The sequence below is a fragment of the Peromyscus leucopus genome, chromosome 8b (genome assembly GCF_004664715.2).
Source record: "Peromyscus leucopus breed LL Stock chromosome 8b, UCI_PerLeu_2.1, whole genome shotgun sequence".
NCBI classification, from domain to species: Eukaryota; Metazoa; Chordata; class Mammalia; order Rodentia; family Cricetidae; genus Peromyscus; species Peromyscus leucopus.
Window position 1 is genome coordinate 89382952 of NC_051086.1, and position 20744 is coordinate 89403695.

General features: G+C 48.5%; 1 protein-coding gene across 1 annotated transcript in view; it reads right to left on the bottom strand.

Annotated features, from left to right (window-relative positions):
• Nmt1 (N-myristoyltransferase 1) overlaps nt 1–20744 on the bottom strand; it is a 40666-nt gene that overhangs the window by 3895 nt on the left and 16027 nt on the right. Inside the window, exons 3-11 of the mRNA XM_028882642.2 lie at nt 18574–18718; nt 10655–10773; nt 7663–7754; nt 6341–6457; nt 5254–5424; nt 4369–4477; nt 1928–2098; nt 1292–1459; nt 201–338 (exon numbers count right to left, since the gene is read on the bottom strand). Coding sequence (XP_028738475.1) covers nt 201–338; nt 1292–1459; nt 1928–2098; nt 4369–4477; nt 5254–5424; nt 6341–6457; nt 7663–7754; nt 10655–10773; nt 18574–18718 — 1230 coding nt within the window. The remainder of the gene's footprint in view (nt 1–200; nt 339–1291; nt 1460–1927; nt 2099–4368; nt 4478–5253; nt 5425–6340; nt 6458–7662; nt 7755–10654; nt 10774–18573; nt 18719–20744) is intronic.

Here is a 20744-nt window from a genome sequence, read left to right on the forward strand (position 1 = left end):
CAGACAGGAAAAGAAGCTCCTGGCCTGTCCGTGCTCACCCGCTGGTCTGGCCATCAGATGGAACCGACTTTTTAAGGCCTGAGCAGCAGCTGCTGAGGCCCAGATTGAAGCAAGACTGATGTGCTGCTGCTGCTGCTGCTGCAGCTGAGCCGTCAGCCCCCTGCCTGGCAGCTCGGCCGCTGTGTCAAACACACACCTACCTTCTCGGCCCCCATGCTGGGGCACTTCCAATTGTACAGGTAATACTGCAGGTTGCCGTCGCCAATGCCGAACTTGAGTTTCTCCAGGAACGTTTTGTTCTCCATGAGATCCAGTGCGTTGAACACGTCGAACCCTTTCTGCAGGAGAAGTGACAACAGGTGAGGGCAGGAAGGCTGCTCCCCTCCTCCCCCCTCTGTCCTGTGGGCAGCCAGCCATAGGGCATTTCCTTCAGAGGCTCCAGCTACCACCTGGTTAGCAAACTCCAGTCAGCGCTGAGGTCTCCAGATGTACTTCCCAAGACTGTCCTCAGGCCAACCTCAGGCCGCCCACAGGCCAGCCTCTCCTCAGGGTCCCTCTGAGTGGATCATCACTGGGGTCTGCTCCTCCCCAGAAGTCAGCTGCTGTCAGCTTCCTCACTCTATGTTAGGAAGCTGACTCAGGCTCTCGGTGTGCACTGACTGACTGTACAATATGCTCTACAGGCTGCTTGAGGCTGTGACAAGGACCCTTCTAAACTCTCACTCAATTCATCTGCTCTGGAGAAGGACTGGCCTGCCCAGAGGCTGGCCTGGGTGCAGGTGGGCACAGAAACCTGAGAAGGGCAAAAAGACTGACCGACCACCTACGTCTTCCGGTCGGCCACTCCAATCACTCACCAGGGCAGAGCCCAGGCTCCCCTCCCATGCCAGAGAGCCAAAAGAACCCTAACCCTGGGGCTGGCTGCCCAGTCAGGCTCCCCAACCAAGGAGTTCTTGGACTCCTGGTCCTCTTCTAGACTGGAGTTTGTGGCTGGCTGAAAACTGCTGGGACCTTGCCTAGGAGCTCAAGGCCTCTCAGCCTATGGCAGCAAACTCTTTTGTTTTTTGTTGAGACAGGGTTTCTCTGTGTAACAGCCCTGACTATCCTGGAACTCACTCTGTAGCCCAGGCTGACTCGAACTCACAGAGATCCGCCTGGCTCTGCCTCCCGAGTGCTGGGACTAAAGCCGTGCACCACCACCGGCCCAGCAGCAGCAAACTCTTGAGCTGTGCTCACAACTACTAAAAGCCCTCCCTTCGAGTCTCCCAAGACCATCTGGTCTACTGCTCACCATTTTGGCTAGAACAAGGGCGTCGCTCATCAGGTCTAGAAGAGGGGTCTGAGTGTGGACGTTGTAGAAGGAGTAGGCAGCTTTTAGACTCTTGTGGGTTGGATGGTTCATGATGGTGGATGGAAGTGTATAAAAGCTCAGGAAATCAGTCACCTCCCCGTTTGCATTCTGAAGGGAAGATCAGATAAACAGGTGTTGTCCCACGTGCAAAGACAGGCAGCCCGGAGACCAGGGTCCTCTCACACCATTTTCAGGGAGGCGAATGAGTGGACATTGGAACAGGATATGCAGCAAGAGGAAGCACACTGGTTAAGGGCTCTTAGCCCAGGCTGGACTGTGGGCTGAGCAACCTTGCTGGGCATAGCCAGGGAAGTCTTCACGTGGCTGGCATCCTCAGACTTCGGCTTTGGCATCTGGACCACACTGGCTCAAGCAGAGGTAGAGGTAGCCTGACTAAGGGGTACAGTGCTCTCTGTTCTGTATTGAGCAGAGGCAGGGATCAAAGGGATCCTTTCAACAACGCAAACTATCACCCTGATTTGCTGAAGACCAAACAGAGATTTCAGGAAGCCTAACATGGAAATACCAGCTCTCTGGAAACCTAGCCATTTCTCTGGGAATGGACGGCCAACTCACCTCTACCACAAAAGTGTCAATGATGTTCTCTTGGGGGTAGAACCAATGCTCTACCTCCTCCTGGCTCATGACCGGCGTGAGGTGGAACTGCTTCAAGTACCTGGTGAGCAGCTGGTGCACTACTGGAATGTCCTTTTTTTCCATTGGTCGTAGCCCAGCTGTCTTGGGGTTCTGGAAGGAGGACAGCAAAGATGGTATCAGATGCCAGGCGGTGGTGGCACACGCCTTTAATCCCAGCACTTGGGAGGCAGAGCCAGGTGGATCTCTGTGAGTTCGAGGCCAGCCTGGTCTACAGAGCAAGTTCCAGGACAGGCTCCAAAACAACACAGAGAAACCCTGTCTCGAAAAAACAAAAAACAAAACAAAAGATGGTATCAGATGTGCCTACCACCCTGACCTGCTCACACAGGCCCTCAGGAGAGAATGCAGGTCATCCTCAGCATCACCCCTAACCCTTGGGGCACCCAGACTCAGCCTGTCTCTGGGAGTCGGGCTGGTCCTTCCCTCCTTGGCAGGGCTAATGTTGGGGCAGAGGCTGTGGCACCCATTTCTATCCACGTGGTTCTAGTCTACCCTAAGAAAATACAGGCCTTCCTGTCCTCCCTCATGTCACTCTCCACAAAGCATATGACTTGTTACCCTAGGGCCAACTGAATCCAGTGGACGGAAACCACATGATCCTGTGAGCAAACCCTGGAGGCTCAGAACACGCAGGCGTGCTGGTCCACTGAAAACAGCAGGTCTGTGACACAAAAGACACACGCCTGTCACTGCCCGACACAACCTTTAAAGCTTCAGTGTGGGCCGGGCGGCGGTGGCGCCTTTACATCTCTGCTCCTAGTGCTCCACAGGGAGAAGGAAAAGGCAGAGAGCAGAAATGAGGATAACTTGGGCCAGCTAGCCTGGTGTGCACAGAGGAAAACAGGAGAGACCCGACCTCCAAACACACAGGCGATTGCTCCCACACACAAATGCATGTGCATTAAACTCCAATCTGGACCCTACCCTTCAAACTTCCTTGATCATCTCCATCTCTCAAGGAAATGCTCACTGACTCCATGCATCACGGCAGTCCCCAAAATGACTTCTTAACCCTGAAAATATACCTGTGCCAGTTTCTCACCAAATACAGGGAGCTCCATACATTCTTTGGGATTGCGGAGCACCTGAGTATGGCTCTACCTGCCTAGAAGGCAGGGAGAGGAGACAGGAGGACAGGGAAGAAGACAGATCCCACAGCCCCTGATTTTGTTCCCAACCTTTTCCATTCTTTTTTTTTTTTTTTTTTTTGTTCTTGAGACGGGGTCTCATGTAGCCCAGGCTGGCCTCAAGCTTGCTATGCCAAGACTGGCTTTGAACTTCTCATCTTCCTGGTCCTGCCTGCTGAGATCACAGGCACAAGACACCACACTCAGTTTTCCAAACCTGTTTTGGCAGTTTGTAACTACGGTGTGGCACTCTCTCAAGGACAATGACCCACACCCACACTCGTTATTAGACCCATGCCAAGGTGAGGAATCCCATGTGCATTGCAGATCAACCTATTCAGTCAGCAGATCTTTGAGCAAGCACAGAGTACGGATGACAGCCACCTGGCTGTGCTGAGGCCAGCGAAGGGAATTAAGAGTTCAGAGCTCAGATCCTGAAAGCAGACACAACTGGAGAAGACACTTGTTTCTTTGGGAAAGCAGGCACAACTGAGATCTAGAATTGAAGACCTACTGGGTGGTGGTAGTGCACACTTTTAATCCCAGCACTCGGGAGGCAGGGCAGGTGGATCTCTGTGAGTTCAAGGCCAGCCTGGTCTACAGAGTGAGTTCCAGGAAAGGCACAAAAAAAAAAAAAAAAAAAAAAAAAATAGAATTGAAGATCTGCTCACTCCAGGCTGTACAATCTCTCAGTGCCATTCTGGGTGTGGGGGAGGATTAGAAATCTGGCTTCTTGCCAGGCACACACCTTTAATCCCAGCACTAGGGAGGCAGAGGCAGGCGAATCTCTGTGAGTTTGAGGCCAGCCTGGTCTACAGAGAGAGTTCCAGGACAGCTGGGGCTACACAGAGAAACCCTGTCTCGAAAAAACCAAAAGAGAAAAATCTGGCCTCCCTCACAAGCTCCACCCTCTGCTGTCTTGTCAGAAGGGAGTGGACACCTGAGAGCTTACCACACTGGTCTGTGGAGTATGTGAGACAGAGGTGAGGTCAAGGTTCAGTAGAGAGATCCATTTTCTATCTAGGCTTCACCTAGGCTAAAATTACAGAGGAGTGGTGTTCTCCAAGCCTGTCAGCAGACAGCAGGGATGCTAAGCCAGGCACAGATTCCAGAGAACCAGGGAAATGAAACAAAAGCACACCTTATAGACAGAAGACACAGAACCTGGCGACCAGGGCCGTAAATGGAAACCCCCACACCCCACTCCTGCCCCCACCCCAGAGCACCACTGGCCTCTGGCAGTCGGTAGAGCTTCATGGTACGCTGCATGGTCATATTTCTGCTCAGGTGGGAGAACTTCACCTCAATCAGCTTCCGAGGGTTTAGGGACCGATGCCAGTACCTGTTGGGACACAAGTGTCTGGCCTCAGAGGACTCTGGCCAGGCGCACTCATTAAGTGGACAAGGGCAGGGGACCTCCAGACGGCCCGCAGGTGTCATGAGCGACTCATCAAGGCCCTTCCTGGAGGCACAGCTCAGCGTCCTCCAGGGGGTCCGAGCACCATGGGCCCTCCGGGAATTTTTTCTCCCTGTTTTTCCATTTCAAAAGTCATTCTTTTGTTAGAGTATTGTCTGGGGAGCACACTCGGCTCCTGGAATCCGGTCAGTGGAAGTTGGGCACTCGTGCCCAGAAGACTGGCAGGTCTGCTTACCCTCCTCTTCCTCCTCTTCTGTATTCACCTGGAGTTAGTGTTTTTTCAGTTCTCTAGGCAGAGATTATTTGATTGTTTCAAACAACTTTCCAAGGTGAAGGCTGTCCTTAGATCACACAGGGATCAGACAAGCTCCCTTTGATCCACAAAATATTCATAATGAAGCTGAGCCAAATACTTAAAACATAAAGGCATTTTCTACAAAAACCCAGGTTTGGTCTCATCCTTAAAAAACAAAACCCTCCTCTCTAGTGGTAATCCGACCTGAGAATTTCTTTCTGGCCGGTCTGAATGACACCCTCCACTACATTCCCAGAATGTTTTCCACCTGGCTCCCGCTGGCAACCCAGCCACTCACACCCCACTGAGCAGGCACAGCGCAGGGCAATGCTATGTCTCGGTGACGTCACTCCTCAGCTGGAGCCAGGCACCTGCATTCACAACACCCACAGGAAGACATTTTTACCTGCAGGTGCCAACAGGCTTTGGCAATACCACTCCGGCAGTGTAAACCGCTTGGAAAATGCCCTCCAGGTGGACCCGCCGGGTAATCTCTCGGATCAAAACTGGAGCCACCCTCTTGGAGCGCAGCTTCTTGTGAACGCACAGGAAGTTAATCTCCACCATCTTCTTCTCTCTTAAGAGGGAGGCAAAATGCTGACTGACAGGCTTTTCCCACACAATGCGATAGGAATCTCCTCAAGCAGGCAGAGCTCCACCTGAAGTGTGCATTTTGCTGTCATCTGCACCCAGCAGTCACTACTGGGGATCCCACCCACTGCCAGTTTCTAGCTTGCCTCACATCCCCTACTTTAAAAGGGAAGCCTGTGAATGCCTTTATCGGAAGGCACCACTAGCACCTCCCTGTGGAATCCAGTGGGTGGGCTGGGGAGTCGCACCTGCAGCAGACAAGGAAGCAGCACGAAGAAACCCCAGAGTAAATCAAGGCTAGTCTAGATCTGAGACGAGCTTGATCTTGAACTTGCTAAGTAACTCAGGCCAGCCTTGAGCCATCGACCCTCCTTCCTCTACCTCCCAAGATGCAGCTTAGATTACAGGTGTGTACCACTACTGACAGATACTCTAAGATTCTGATCCCACAAGAATCCACAGCCTGTAGACCCAGAAGACTGCAGCAGATGACCGCGAGACCATCTGAATCTGGGTCACACTGGCTCCTGCCCATTTCTGAAGCTGCTCAAGTGTGTCACCATGTGACAGGGGCAGAAATGCAGAAGTGGATAGCCTCAGCATAAGTCACAGACAAAACTACCAGCTACAACTCAGAGACAGTCTCACTATGTAGCCTTGGCTGGCCTGAAACTTGCTATGTAGACCAGGCTGGCTTTGAACTCACAGAGATCCACCCATCTCTGCTGGGATTAAAGAGCCAACATGCATGGCAAAGCACGTGGTTCCCAGATGAGTTTTATTCCCAGCATACGGACGCCTCCACCCTCACTGGCCCCTCCATCTTCCTTTCATAGGTAGACATGCAGCGCTCTTCTCCCTCCTGGAGCGGCAGGATGGTGGTGACAAGGGCTGATGCTTACGTGTCATAGATGTGGATGTTTGCTGGGATGGCACTAATGAACCCAACCAGTTTCCGACTGGAGACCACTCGAACCCCGCAGTGCCACTGTGGGAGCCAGCCGGGTGGCCGGAGAGCCCTGGAACAAAGACAGGGACAGGAGCTGTGGTCCACTTACAGCAGGCTGGAGAGCGGCTTAGGCTCCAGAGCCGTGCTGGGTGCTGACCTGGACTACCACTTCCCTGGGGGTTGACAACTACATTTTCTTTAGGGCCAAGGCTTCCTAAACTCCAACACAATCAAGTCACAGGCACTTCTCAAAAGCATCTTTTTCTTTGTCACGCTGGAGATTGTGCCCAATCTTGCACATATATTCTAGCAAGTTCTCTGGCACTAAGCTACAGCCCAGCCTTTGCCGCTTTTTTGAAACAAGGTTATCTATGTACGCTAGGCTGGCCGCAAACTTGTGACCCTCCTGGTTCTGCCATACGTATACCCCTACACTAGGTTCTGTGCTTTTGTTTTTTGAAACAGGGTCTCACTATGTAGCCTCAGCTGGCCTGGAACCCTCTATTTAGAACAGGTTGGCCTTGAGTGCACAGAGATTTGCATGTCTACCTGCCTCCTAAGTGCTGGTTTTACAGGCACATGCCACCATGCCTAGCCTTTATGTTCGTCTCAGAGCCTGAACATGCAGGAGTTCCATCTGGAAGCCAGTGGTTAGGGACTAACCTGGAAACCCTGGCTTTGCCACCTGCCTCTCAGAGCATCTCTCTTTCTGCTTTTCCTATCCATTGGGGTGATCTCACTCCACTTTGGCCTCATGCTTCTTGGATGTTAAATGTAGCCCAGGCTAGGAGATGGCCCATCCAGGATAAGCTATTTCCTATAGTTGAGCGTGCTTATTAACTAGGTAGTAAAGAACTTCTCTTTCAAATCTTAGTAGGTCTCATCTACTGTTCTCTCTAGAAAAGGTTACCATATGGTAGATAATCTTTGCTTCTGGGTACCAATTCTGCACGTCTCCCTCAGCCAGGCTATTTTAAGAAAGATTTCTGTTCTAAGCACCACTTAAAGCAAGTCTCCAGATGCACGGACTCAAGCACACAGCAGTTTGCCACTCAGACTGGCTCTCAGGAAAGATGAGAACTCTGTGTTCTTTTGGGGTTCTGTTCTCTGCTTTGCCCTTAAAACTGGAAGAGATCTTGGAGTTGGAGACCAGGCCATTACCAGACACTAAGCCTTTGGAGCCTTTGATCTCCTAGCCCCCAGAACCATGAGAAATTAATTTCTACCTTTTACAAGTTAGATAAAATTATAATAAAGACACTCCTTACAACTTACCACAAAAGAAACTCTGGGGAATAATCAAATCGAAACATGTTATCATCATCTTCCACATAGTTCTCATTCAGGAGGGTGTACAGTTCTTTCAGCTGCAGAGAAATAAGTAGCTCATTGAGGTGTTCTGCCGAGTGGAAGTCATCCCCAATGCCCTGTAGCTCCCAGCTTCATTAAAAGGACAAGGCTAATTACCAAAACCACCTCTAGTCTCACAAACCCGTGTCATCCTAGACATGGCAAAGATTCTTTTAGAGTTAAGTACCCATGGTTGCAATAAAAACCGGAACCACTAGGGGGCAGATTCACACACTTCATTACACAGCAGCATTAGGCTATCATCTATTCATCAGAGGAAGCTTCCCGTTTTCTGTGAACATGCTTTGGAGAAATGATTTTGGCGGCTGGTCAAGAACTATTGACTGCCATATTTTAAAAAAAAAGTTTGGTTTTTTTTATCATCTAGCCCAGAAGATTTTGTCCTTTTTCAGCCTTCGTAGCCATCCCTTCAGCTGGCCCAAGTAGGTAAAAGGACTTACTGTACAAGTCTGAGGACCTGATTCAGTCCTTGAAACTCACATAAAAGTAGGAGGGAACTGACTTCATGGAGCTGTCCTCTGACCTCCACAGGTACACCACCGCTGACCCCTCCATCTCCCGTCTCCCTAGCTCCCGGTCCTGCTCTCTCCAAAGAGATCTCTTCCTAAACCAGGTATGGTGGGCAGGGCTCTTGAAAGTGAAGGGGGGATAGGCCGGGTGGCGGTGGCGCACACCTTTAATCCCAGCACTCGGGAGGCAGAGCCAGGCGGATCTCTGTGAGTTCGAGGCCAGCCTGGACTACCAAGTGAGTTCCAGAACCGGCACCAAAACCACACAGAGAAACCCTGTCTCGAAAAACTAAAAAACAAACAAACAAACAAAAAGTTAAAGGGGAGGACGGGGGACTATTCACATTTTCATCATTCCTTACAGAGAAAATTCCCAACCCCTGACTCCCTGATGTAGAGGAGAGCGGCCGTGATGGTGCAGGCTTGCAATGGTGGCACTCGGGCCTGAAGCAGGTCTGACTCAAATTCAAGGCCAGCCAGGGTTACATGATAAGACTGTTTCAAAGGGAACAGAGAACACGGCGGGGGGAGAGAGCAGCTGGCAGACTACTTGTCTCCCAGGCCAGGGCACACAGAGCTGTGTTCAGTCCCTAGCACCATACAGTCAGGCGCTGGTGACACACACCTGCAAACCAGCAGACAGCTACCTAAAAAACAGACCCAAGACAAAAGCTAGGCATGGTGGTGCACGACTGTAATCCCAACACTTGGAAGGGAAATGGAGCTCCATGAGTTCAAGGCCACCTTGGTCTATATAGCAAGTTGCATGCCTGCTAGAGCCACATAGTTAGACCCTGTCTCAAAACCAAAACCAAACAAGAACCGAACATATGGATGCTCCCTTGCACATGCACACTCACAGGTGTGCACATGCTGCCCCCATACACATATCAGGAATAATAAGGAGCTGGAGAGATGGCTCAGTGGTTAAGAGCATTTGCTGCTCTTCCAGAGGACCCTGGTTCACTTCTCAACACCCAGATCAGGAGGCTCACAACCGTCTGTAACCGTAGCTCCAGGGGATACAATGCCTCTGACCTCTGTGGGTCCCCCCAAACTCATATGCACTGTGCTGGTTGGCTTTTGTCAACTTAACACAATCTAGACATATCTAGGAAGAGGGAATATTAATTGAGAAAATGCCTCCCTAAGAGTAGCCTGTTTCTGCCCTGACTTCCTATCAGTTATGGAGTTGTGAGACAAGAGTTCTAAGTTGAAACAAACCTTTTCCTCCCCAAGTTGCTTTTGTTTATGGTGATTATCATAGTAACAACCCTAAGACAGACATACACCCACACGCAAACTCACATTAAAAATAAATCTTTAAGCCAGGTGGTGGTGTCACACATTTTTAATGCTAAGCACTAGGGAGGCAGAGGCAGGCAGATCTCTAAATTCGAGGCCAGCCTGGTCTACAGAGCAAGTTCCAGGACAGCCAGAGCTACACAGAGAAACCCTGTCTTGAAAAACCAAACACAAAAACAAACAAACAAGCAAAACAGACCAAGAAATAAAAAAACAGACATGGTAGGTTTCACCTATAATGGCATCACTCGGGAGGCTAAGCAGGAGAGCCAACAGTTCAAGGCCAGCCTAGACTACAGTGGAAGATCCTTTCTCAAAAAAACTAACCACAGGCCCAGCAAGATGGCTCAGCGGGTCAAGGTGCTTCCCATTCACCTTGACCTGTTTGTCATCAGGAGGAAGAGAGCTGACTCCACAGAGGTCTTCTGACCTGCACACACGTGTATGTCCATACACATACATCACACACAATAAAAACACATAAACGTAACAAGTTTCAGCTGGGCAGTGGTGTCCCACGCCTTTAATCCCAGCACTTGGGAGGCAAAGAGGCAGGTTATCTCTGTGAGTTAAAGGCCAGCCTGGTCTAAAGAATGAGCTCCAAGTCAGACAGGGCTATATAATACAGACCCTGTCTCAAAACAAAACAAACAAACAAACAAATAAACAAACAAAAGAAAGCAAAAGCAATAGCAAAGGAATAAAAATAAATAAGAAACAAAATGGGGGACAAAAAGAAAAGACTAAAGAATGGGAAACTTGCCGGGCGGTGGTGGCGCACGCCTTTAATCCCAGCACTCAGGAGGCAGAGGCAGGCTGATCTCTGTGAGTTCGAGGCCGGGCCTGGTCTACAAAGCGAGTTCCAGGAAAGGCGCAAAGCTACACAGAGAAACCCTGTCTCGAAAAACCAAAAAAAAAAAAAGAATGGGAAACTTGAGAGGACAGCTTTCAGCCTTACAAGTATGAGATGTTAACCACTACTGTGTGGAGTCGGAGGCATGCCCAGAAAGTACCAGGTGCGGTTTGTTCAGCCCTCTGTGGCTCAGAAGCTAGGGTCCCGCCTGCAAGCCAGGCCTACTCACCACACCACGGTCTCCCAGGTCCAAGGCATCCCAAATGAAGCCCTGGGGTAGAGTGTAGGGCTCCTGTCGAATGTTGTCCTTGTCGGGTTCCACTGGCCCGTGGGTGTTTACCACTTCACCTAGAAGAGCACAGCCAGGAGTCAACTGTCAGCCTCCAGCATGGGGAGAGGGAGCTCTTGTGAGACACTCACTGGAGGGCTGGGGATGAGGCTCACCGGCTACAGTGGTCACCTGACTTACACAAAGGCCTGGGTGTGATTCCCAGTACTACATAACCTGGGCATAGTGGCGCATGCCTATAACCAGCACTCAGTGGGGCAGAAGGGTCAGAACTTAAGGTCATCTTCCACCACACGGTGGGGTTAAGTCCAGTCTGGGCTACAGAAGACCCTATCTGAGGAAAAAAAATTACCAGAGCTAATTTCCCTTGTCCCTAGGAACCATGTAGCTGAAGAACAAACCAGGGTTGGCAACTGTAAACTCTTTTTCCAGTCACCGTTGGTCCCTAGTTGAGGTCCAACGCATGGAAAACCTGGGAAGACTCTGTGGGATCTAAGGTGGCTCATTTCTAGAAATCCTTGTAAATCTTCCTTGGCTCCTATGTAGTGGGAGCTGTTGGAGCCACGCCCCGAAGCATCGCCCCAGTGAGGCGGCCGTAAATGTTACACCTGCCTATGACCTTGAGGAGGCCGTGAGCACCAGATACTGGGATAAACCCACACTGTCTATTTAATGATCAAAGGAACTTATTTGGGGGTAAACTCACAACCACGGGAGATTTATCGTAGGGTCTGGGAAAGCAGAACTATGTCCCATGCTGAACGGCTTGGTCCAAAATCTCAGTATCCAAAACCACAAGGTAGCCAAGAGGGGCCAGCATCTGTACATCCCAGGCCTTAGGGTCCCTGGTGGCCATGCATTTAAGTAACTTAGAATTCTGCTGACATGAAACACCAGCTCCTGGCAGCACCGATCTGATCCCGAGAAAATGTTGGGCTTTTAAGACACTCCGTTTGGAAGTTTGTCTTCTTTCTGGCATAAAGGCCTGCTGGGCAAAGAACTGACCTTACCTTGACTGCTGACAGTACGAATGCTGTCCTTTCCTGATGAGCGGGACACAAAGAAAAGCGACTACTGAACTCTGCCAAGACAGGGTAAGATGGTCTTTCAAAATTCCTGCTTCTGAAAATGTTCTGTCTGATATTCTAGGCCTGTAGCCAAACTGGATGACCCAATGGTGCTGAGAAACTTTAGGTGACTGTCCAGGCTGCCAGCCGTCTCTATTCTTGAAAGATTTCCCATTTTCTCAGGTATTATTATATTCCTTCTCAGGTCTTTGATGGGGTTAAAGACTAACAGTTACAATCTTCTTGTATCTTAGCTAGAACATACTAAGTACTAGATTCAGATTCTTCAGAATAGGGCAGCTTTTGAAATAATCTAACATACCATTTACCTGTGTTCTGGACATCTCTGGATTTTAGTAGGTGTCTCTTGTTTGATGTTGGTCTTGTTGGTTGTAGTTCCATCTGTTTATGTCATTAACCTTTATTTCTCCTTGATAATCATTCCTACTGTATATAGTTTTGTGTTAGGTTAAAACTTTTTTTTTTTTTTTTTTGGTTTTTCAGGACAGGGTTTCTCTGTGTAGCTTTGCCTTTCCTGGAACTCGCTTTGTAGACCAGGCTGGCCTCGAACTCACAGAGATCAGCCTGCCTCTGCCTCCCAAGTGCTGGGATTAAAGGCGTGCGCCACCACCGCCCGGTGAGGTTAGAACTTTCTTATTTAGACAAAAAGGGAAGATGTAGTGGGTAGGTGTTTGAGCCATGCCCTGAAGCCATGCCCTAGTGAGGCAGCTAAACTGTTACACCTGCCTATGACCTTGAGGTACCAGACCTTGGGGCGTGGCTACTGGAGACCCTTCAGACCTGGGATACACGCATGCTGGCCCCTCTTGGCTACCTCGTGATTCTGGATGTTGAGATTTTGGACCAAGCCGTTCAGCATGGGACATAGTTCAGCTTTCCCAGACCCTACAAAAAAATCTCCCGTGGTTTTGAGTTTACTCCCAAATAAATTCCTTTGATCATTAAATAGACTCCATGGATTTATCCCAATACTCCTGAATGACGAATATTCATCATAGCTAATCTGGCTTCCTGCCTTCTGGTTGGTGCAAAGTGTCCTCATGTTCTAGCCCAGACACCCTTCCCTGACCTGAGGAGATTTGTAAGGAGCTGCAACAAGGCTGCCTTTGTGTCAAGAGCAACAACAAAGGACTGGGCTTACTCCTCAGTCAGATGATGGCTTCTAGGAGCCAGGCTCTCTCAGCCTTGCAGCCTCAGCTTCCAGCCTGAGGGCCAGCTCACTGCCACTGCCAGCTCAGGGCCTCAGTGACTGAGCCCCACAAATGCCTCTGGGCTGAATCACAGGTCTGCAGATGCTGCCGGGAAGCCTCCCTGACACAACCCCCTCTCCGTGGGAGAGCTGGGGAGGCTGAGATGAAGGGGGGGAACTGAAACTATATGAGGCTGGAGAGGAAAACCAGACAAGGAGTCAACCTTTGTTTTTTTAAGACAGGAGAATGCTAAGTAGCCCAGGCTGGCCTTGTGCTCACAGCAATCCTCCTGTCTCAGCCTCCTAATGCTGGATTATGTATCAGGTATACACCAGATACCCAGCCCTCTGATTACTTCCAGTTGTTCTCAGTCACGCACTTCCTTTTGCCTCCCACGCCTGCTGTGCAGAGCCAAGAGCAGCACAAGGTGGAGGGCCCGCTGAGGCGCAGAGGACAGGTAAAGCTGAGAAGAAAATGTCTGCTCCCCTCAACAAGGAAAGAATGGCATGATCTGAAGAGGAACGGAAGGCTCATACAGAGCATGGAACAACTGTTCCAGACCAAAGCTCCTGAAACTGTGTGTCATGACCTGAGCTTACGTACGTGAGAGTGTGGGGTGTCGAGAAAACTGTGGTAACAGTAAATGGTTTGGAGCACACATACCAGACGCAAACTGAAAATTAATCATGTACCAAATCTGAGATATTCCAGACAGTGTTCTGTGACTTCACTGTGGCCTTGGCTCTGAACACACACGTGCTATGAAACATCGATGAAGTCTGCCTTAGAACCCTTGCTCAGACCAACACTACTGTATAGGGCTGGAGACGGTGCAGCGATTAAGAGCACAGCTGCTCTCCGAGGGCTCCAGGTCAGTGCCCCGCCACACCCGTGTCAGGTGGCTCACAATGGACCTGTAAGGCCAGTTCCAGGGGACGTGCTGGGATTATAGGTGTGTGCCACCACCGACCGGCTGCAAATGCTTTTTTGAGACATGAACTCATGTAGTACAATCTGACCTCAAACTCATTGCATATTGGAGGCTAGCTTTGAACTCTTGATTTGTTTTAATTTTCAGCAATATTTTTAGTAGAGAATTTCATACAATGTATCTGAACATAGTCACCCCCAAACTTATCCCATTACCACTTTCTCCACCATTCCCACCCGACTTGAGATTTTATTTTTCTTTCTCCACTGAGTCCGATTTCTCTTGCCCAGCTAGTGGTGGAGTGGAGCCTGTCCTGGCGTGTAGTTAACCTACCAGGGGTCACATCATTAAAGAGACCCACTCTCCCCGCCAGCAGCCATCAAATGCCAACAGCTCCTCGGCTGCTGGTGGGGCTTTGCGTCCACCTTCCTTGCACAGTGCTGAGGTTTTGTCTGGAAGAGCAGGCGGTGTGCACGCTGTCACAATCACTGTAGTGTCTGCAGGACACTGTCTCTGATGCTATCAGCACCTCTTACGATCATTCTCCTCCTCTCCTGTGAAGATCCCGGAGCCTTGCGAGGAGAGGTGTGATGTGGATGTCCCATTTAGGGCTGAGCACAATACAGTCTGCCAGAGGCCACAGAATCTACAGCAGATGACAACTGATATTCAACAAGTCGACCCACCAGATGAATAACTCTGATGGGGATCCCCACTAGGCAAAGACCGTGGGGTTCCTGGCTGTGGACACCGTTTGCTTCTGTCTGTCATGTTCTCTGTGCTGCCACAGTTCCTCCCTAAAGACAACAGCCGGGGGTTCTTTCCACGGCCCATTGGTGGTGTGGTGTGTACTTTTCGGGGCACATGTATCTGTGGAGGGTCAGAAAGATGATTTCTTCTTAAGCTGTACAATTTTGATGAATAGAAATAATACTAGGATATTTTTCACTGCTCAGACTGACACAGGAAAATGACAATATTCTCAGCTACAAAGACAGCTTTTGATACGATTAGCTGATTTAAGACCTCAGAGTAAATTCAAAGCAGACTAGTTGTCCCTGCATGTGAACTGCACAAGGTCAGACATGAAGCAACTTCAGAAGACGTAACTCCCTGCAGCAACTGACTCTGCATGAACTCCTAACCACTCAAGGTTCAGCCAACTAACTGTTTATTGTGTAAGTTTTGAATTTCAATGTCACTGTTGGGAAATGCTGGGCACTATGTGTCTCCTGTCCTTGCTTTAGTCTGGCTAACGTTGCCATGGTTACTTACTCACTGGCCGGTCAGTGTGATATCCCTAGTCCGAGAGAAACCATGTGGTTTCTCATGTGTTATCAGAATGGTCCTACTTCTTTTTGCTTATACAAGAAATGTTATGTGACCCTGAAAATGTAACTCATATATTTGTCCAGAGTTTATTCTGTGTAGTAGAGAGATGTAGAAATGTGAAGAGAGATATATAACTGTGAGGATAAAGAGATGTAACTGTGTGGAGACAGAGAGATATAGCTGTAAAAAGATGTGCAGCTGTACAGAGATGTGTGGCTGTGTAGAAGAGAGATGGAGCTGTGTGGAGAGAGACGGAGCTGTGTGGAGACAGATTTTTTCAGAGATTTTTCAAGATGAAGTAAAAGAGAAAGTTACCATCAGAAAGCATTTGTTTCTTTACCCATCATAGAGCACTTTAATTCTCTCTGACATAGTGGATTTTTTTGTATAGCACGTGCTGCTGGAAGCTGGTCCTCTGGCAGCAATAAAAGTCCTTTATTTTCTGCACACGGATCAGGTCTCAACTGTGTAAATTACCTTCTGCTGTGAGAAGCTTCTCTGATGAGGGTATTTTTATTAAAGACATATATTTTTATGTATATGACACATGTGTATGCACACTAAGTGGATCCCCTGGAGCTGCAACTCAGGCAGTTACGATTTGTCTCATGCGGATGGTGGTAACCAAGCGCCAGTCATCTACAACCACTAAGCCATCTCTCAAGTCCATGGCCTTGGACTCTTGATCCTCCTAACTCCACTTCTCAAGTGTGGGATTACAGCTATACATCACCATGCCCAGCCTATAAATTTGGTTTCATCTTCCACGCCACAGTATGCGTGGAGGTTAGAAGACAACTCGTCATTTTTCTCTTTCCACCAAGTTCTAGGGATCAAACTCAGGTTTTGAGGTTTGGCAGCAAGCTCCTTTCCCACTGGGCCATCTGTATATACCAGAAGCTTTCAGGCTAAAAGGCGCACGCCTTTAATCCCAGCACTTGGGAGGCAGAGGCAGGTGGATCTCTGTGAGTTGGAGGCCAGCCTCGTCTACAGAGCAAGTTCCAGGCCAGCCAAGGCTAAACAGAGAAACCGTGTCTCAAAGAAAACAAAAAAGAAAAAAGAAAGAAAAAGGAATCACAAATGGAAAAAGTTGAAGATGCCCTGATACAGACTAAAAACTGTCTGGAGGCATTTCATAGGTGAACTTACAGTGATTTTTAAACTATGAAGAATTCTAGGCCTCTTCAGCAGGACAGAGTTTAATTAAAATCTCAATAAGGTGAGACATGTTAATAACACAGCACCCTTTTTTTAATTTTTATTTTTTGAGACAAAGTCTTTCTACTTTATCCAAACTGGCCTTGAACTCATTCTGTCTGTGGCTCAGGCTGGCCCTCAACTTATGCTTTCTGTCTCTACCTCCCAAGTAGCAGGGATAACAGGTCTACGCCACAGGGAGGCCCAACTCAACACAGCATACTGCATGAACTTTACAATCAACAGTCCCCCATTTAGGCCGAGAATGGTGGTTCACACCTGTAACCCCACGGCGTAGACAGCTGGGTGAGGCAGAAGGACAAGTCCAAGGACCCTGTCTTGAAAACAAAGTCACCTCAAAGAAAAACAAAACAAAACAAAGCAAAGCCTCCCCTGTTTAAGTGGGAAAAAAGCAAGTAACCACCCAGCACCATCCTCACGGTGTGCAGAAGGGAAAGGTAAGGTCTCTGCCATGCAGACTAGCTTATGCCTGACTCAGTGAAACAGAGATATCCTTAATTAGGTCCTGACTGGCCAAATCTTAACTCATCTCTTCATCAGCTCCTATTCTCTGGGCTGGAGCAAAGTTATTTTCTCGAATGAACCTTAACCCAAGAGATTACCTAAAAACTAGGCCAGAACACAGAGCAGCCCATCGGGGAATCTCACCAATGGTAGAGTGAGGGACTCTTCAAATACGTCTAGCTCCTTACCAGGGTCAGTGCAGATGTGGGGAGCAGATAGACAATGTATCCCTCACTGTTCCCTCCCTGTTTCTATCTCCTCAAATCGAGTCTGTGTTGTTGCCAAGCTGACAGCTACAACTGCCCCAGAGCAGAGCTTACTTTGTTCTGTTTTTGAGACACGGTCTCTCTACATGGCCCTGTCTGTCTGTCCTAGAACTCATTATATAGACCAGCCTGGCCTCAAACTCAGAGATGCCTCTGCCTCCAGAGTGCTAGGATTAAAGGATGTGCCACCACACCAGGCTATTTTTACTTTATACTGGCTACCCATCATGGCACTGACCACTTTAAGTTGGGAAACACCTGCTATGTATGCTTTCCACCTCTGCAGACAAATGTGGGCACAGCTGTCTTTTTCCTCCTGGTATTTGACTTGCTCTGCCCTCCCATGATGTACTAGAAGTCTTATAATGTTTCTGGAGGACAGTTACACTGGCAACTTGATCACCACTTACATTTCGTGTCAGAGCATGCGTTTGGGGGCTGGAGAGATGGCTCAGCAATTAAGAGAACATGCTGCAGGGACCCAAATTCAGTCCCAGCACCAGTACTGGGCGGCTCACATCTGCCTGTTGTTCCGTGGCTGCACTCACAGGCACTCATACACACACAATCAGATAGTTTAAAAAGGATAAAGATTTTAAGAAAACACAAGTTACTTCCTCAACTACATACATAAGAAAGAAGAAGTGATCCTCAATGGTCCCAGAAGCAAAACCCAATCACTCCTAAAACCTATGTCCACCAGAAGCCCTGAGGTCAGTGGCCAAGGTCAGCTGTGCTTCAGGCCTAGCAGACACCTCTAACTCCAGTATGCACAGTCACTTCTGGAATACTTTTGGGATTTCTGTCTGTCTAACCCCTTTACAAATTTATTACAGCATTTTTTAGATTAGTTTTATTTTGAGACAGGGTCTCACTATGTAGCTCTGGCTGGACTGAAATACCCCTTGTAGACCAGGCTGGCCTCAAACACAGAGATCCAATTGTTTCTGCCTCCAGGAGCTGGAAGTAAAGGTGCCACCCCTCCTGACTTCATTATGGCTTCAGAGTTCACATTTGTCCACACAAACAAAACAGTCTTTCACTAATTTAAGTGGGAAGATAGACCCATGGACAGGCATCCCCACTCCTCATGTGCTAATTGTTCTCTGTAGATTTAAGATGATGATGGACTGAAAAGAACTGTGGTTTGTTCTGTGTGTGCTGCTGTGAAATGATAAGGTCTCTGAACAACAGTCTTTTATGTGCCCCTTTTAAAGACAATCCTCCAGAAATAATGATCTCTAGGACCTTAGGGCCTCCCCTACAAAACTCCCACAAAAGCGAAGCTAAGACACACTCCTTACTCTCACCTGCAAATGGAAACACATACCCAATTTGGGGACCGGCTGTGTATCCCAGAACTGGTAGCTTCGCTTGCTGGCCTCCTCCATGGTTTTGGCAGGTCCCTGACCCACTGAGAACAGCTCAATGGCCTTCTGTATTTCCTGGATCCTCTCTGCTGGCAAAGAGTTCATCTGGACAAGACAGGTGGAGAAAGAAAAGATCCATTGTGTTAATAAGACTTATGAGTCATTGTGAGTTCAAGAGTTAGCTAGGTCAGGTGTGGTAAAGCACACCTTTTATCCCAGCACTGGAGGCAGAGGCGGGCAAAGCTCTGTGAGCCAGTTTGGTTTACACAGAGAGCTCCTGGCCAACCGGTGCTCAATAGTGAGAGCCTGTCTCAAACAAACAAACAGACAGACAGACAGACAAACAAAGAGTTAGCTTGGTACAGGAGTACACATCTGTAATCCTAGTTCTCAGGAGGTAGAGGCAAGAGGATTAGAAGTTTGAGGCCGCCGGGCAGTGGTGGTGCACACCTTTGATCCCAGCACTTGGGAGGCAGAGCCAGGCGGATCTCTGTGAGTTCAAGGCCAAGCTGGTCTACAGAGTGAGTTCCATCCAGGAAAGGCACAAAGCTACACAGAGAAACCCTGTCTCAAAAAACCAAAAAAAAGAAGACGTTTGAGGCCCATCCTGGCTCCATGAGACGCTGTATGAAAACACCAAGCGTCCGGGGCTGAAGAGACAGCCCGGTTGGTACAGTGCTCGCCACTGCAGCATGAGGGCTGAGCCTGCTCTTCAGCACCCAGATAAAAGAGTCGACATGGTGGTGTGAATAATCCTTCTGCTGGGGAGCAGAAGCCAGGAGGATCCCTGGGACCTGCAGCCCAACCAATCTGGCCAAGTCATGGAGCTCCAGAGTCATGAGAAACCCATCTCAAAAATAAGGTGGCAAGTGATTAAGAAAGAAACCTGATGCTGGCCTCCAGCCTCCACATAACATGTGCAATATAGGGGCTGGGGATTTAGTTCAGTGGTAGAGCGCTTGCCTAGAAAGCGCAAGGCCCTGGGTTCGATCCTCAGCTCCAAAAAAAAAAAAAAAAAAAAAAAAAAATGCAACGTATATGAACAAGTACACACAAACATATAACCAAGAGTTCAAGTTAAAGGGTACAATAAAAAATCATGTGGTTCTTTAGTTCGAATCAGAGGTTATTTATGTAAGAAATGGAGAAAAGAGTAGCTAAAAATTAGCTAATGGGTGCTACCTATGGAATATTGTTGTTTTATTTTTTGGTCTTTTTTTGTTTGTTTTTTGTTTTGCACAGGGTCTCACTATATAGTCTTCGCTGGCCAGGAAATCCCTAAGTAGATCAGGCTGACCTCAAACTTTCAGCTGATCTTCTTGCCTCTGCTAGGATTACCAGTGTGCACCACTACACTTGGATTTGCCTATAGTATTTTCCCCATCTCAATCTCATGTTGTTTACGCCAAAAGTAATAGAGCCAAGTGCAAAATTTCAAGCAACGCAGAACATAGAAAATACAAAGAAAAAAAAAAAAAAAAAAAAAAAAAAAACCTGTAGCTAGGTGTAGTGGCATAAGTTTGTAGTCCCTGAGAGGCCTGGATATGAGGGTCAGAAATTCAAGGTCAGCATGGGCAACATAAGATAATGTCTTAAAAAGGAAAAAAACAAAAAGAGGAAGGGGCTGGAGAGATGCTTCAACAGTTAAGAGCACTGGCTGCTCTTCCAGAGGACCCAGGTTTGATTTCCAGCACCCATGTGGCAGCTCACAACTGTCTCTGACTCCAGTTCCAGAGGCTCCAACACTCTCCTCTGGCCTCCATAGACACTGCACACGTGACGTATAGATATACATGCAGGCAAAATACCTAGATGCATAAAAATCAACCTCGTCCCCTTAACTATAATCCTTGTATGAATAGTTTTAACCTAAAAAATGTGAGAAATATATAGAACCCCAGACTTCTCTGGATGCAAGTTTTAAAACCATAGACATCTTTTTCAAAAAGTAAAATTGGAAGCTAGTAAGATGGCTCAGTGGGTAAAGGTATTTCCTGCTAAGCCTGATGACCTGAGTTCAATGCCCAGGACCCACACAGTGGGAAGAGAGAACCAACTGTCAGAAGTTACCTTGAACTTCTCCAGGTAGGCTGTACATTTGCCTCACCTGGTATGAAGAAGCATGTGCATG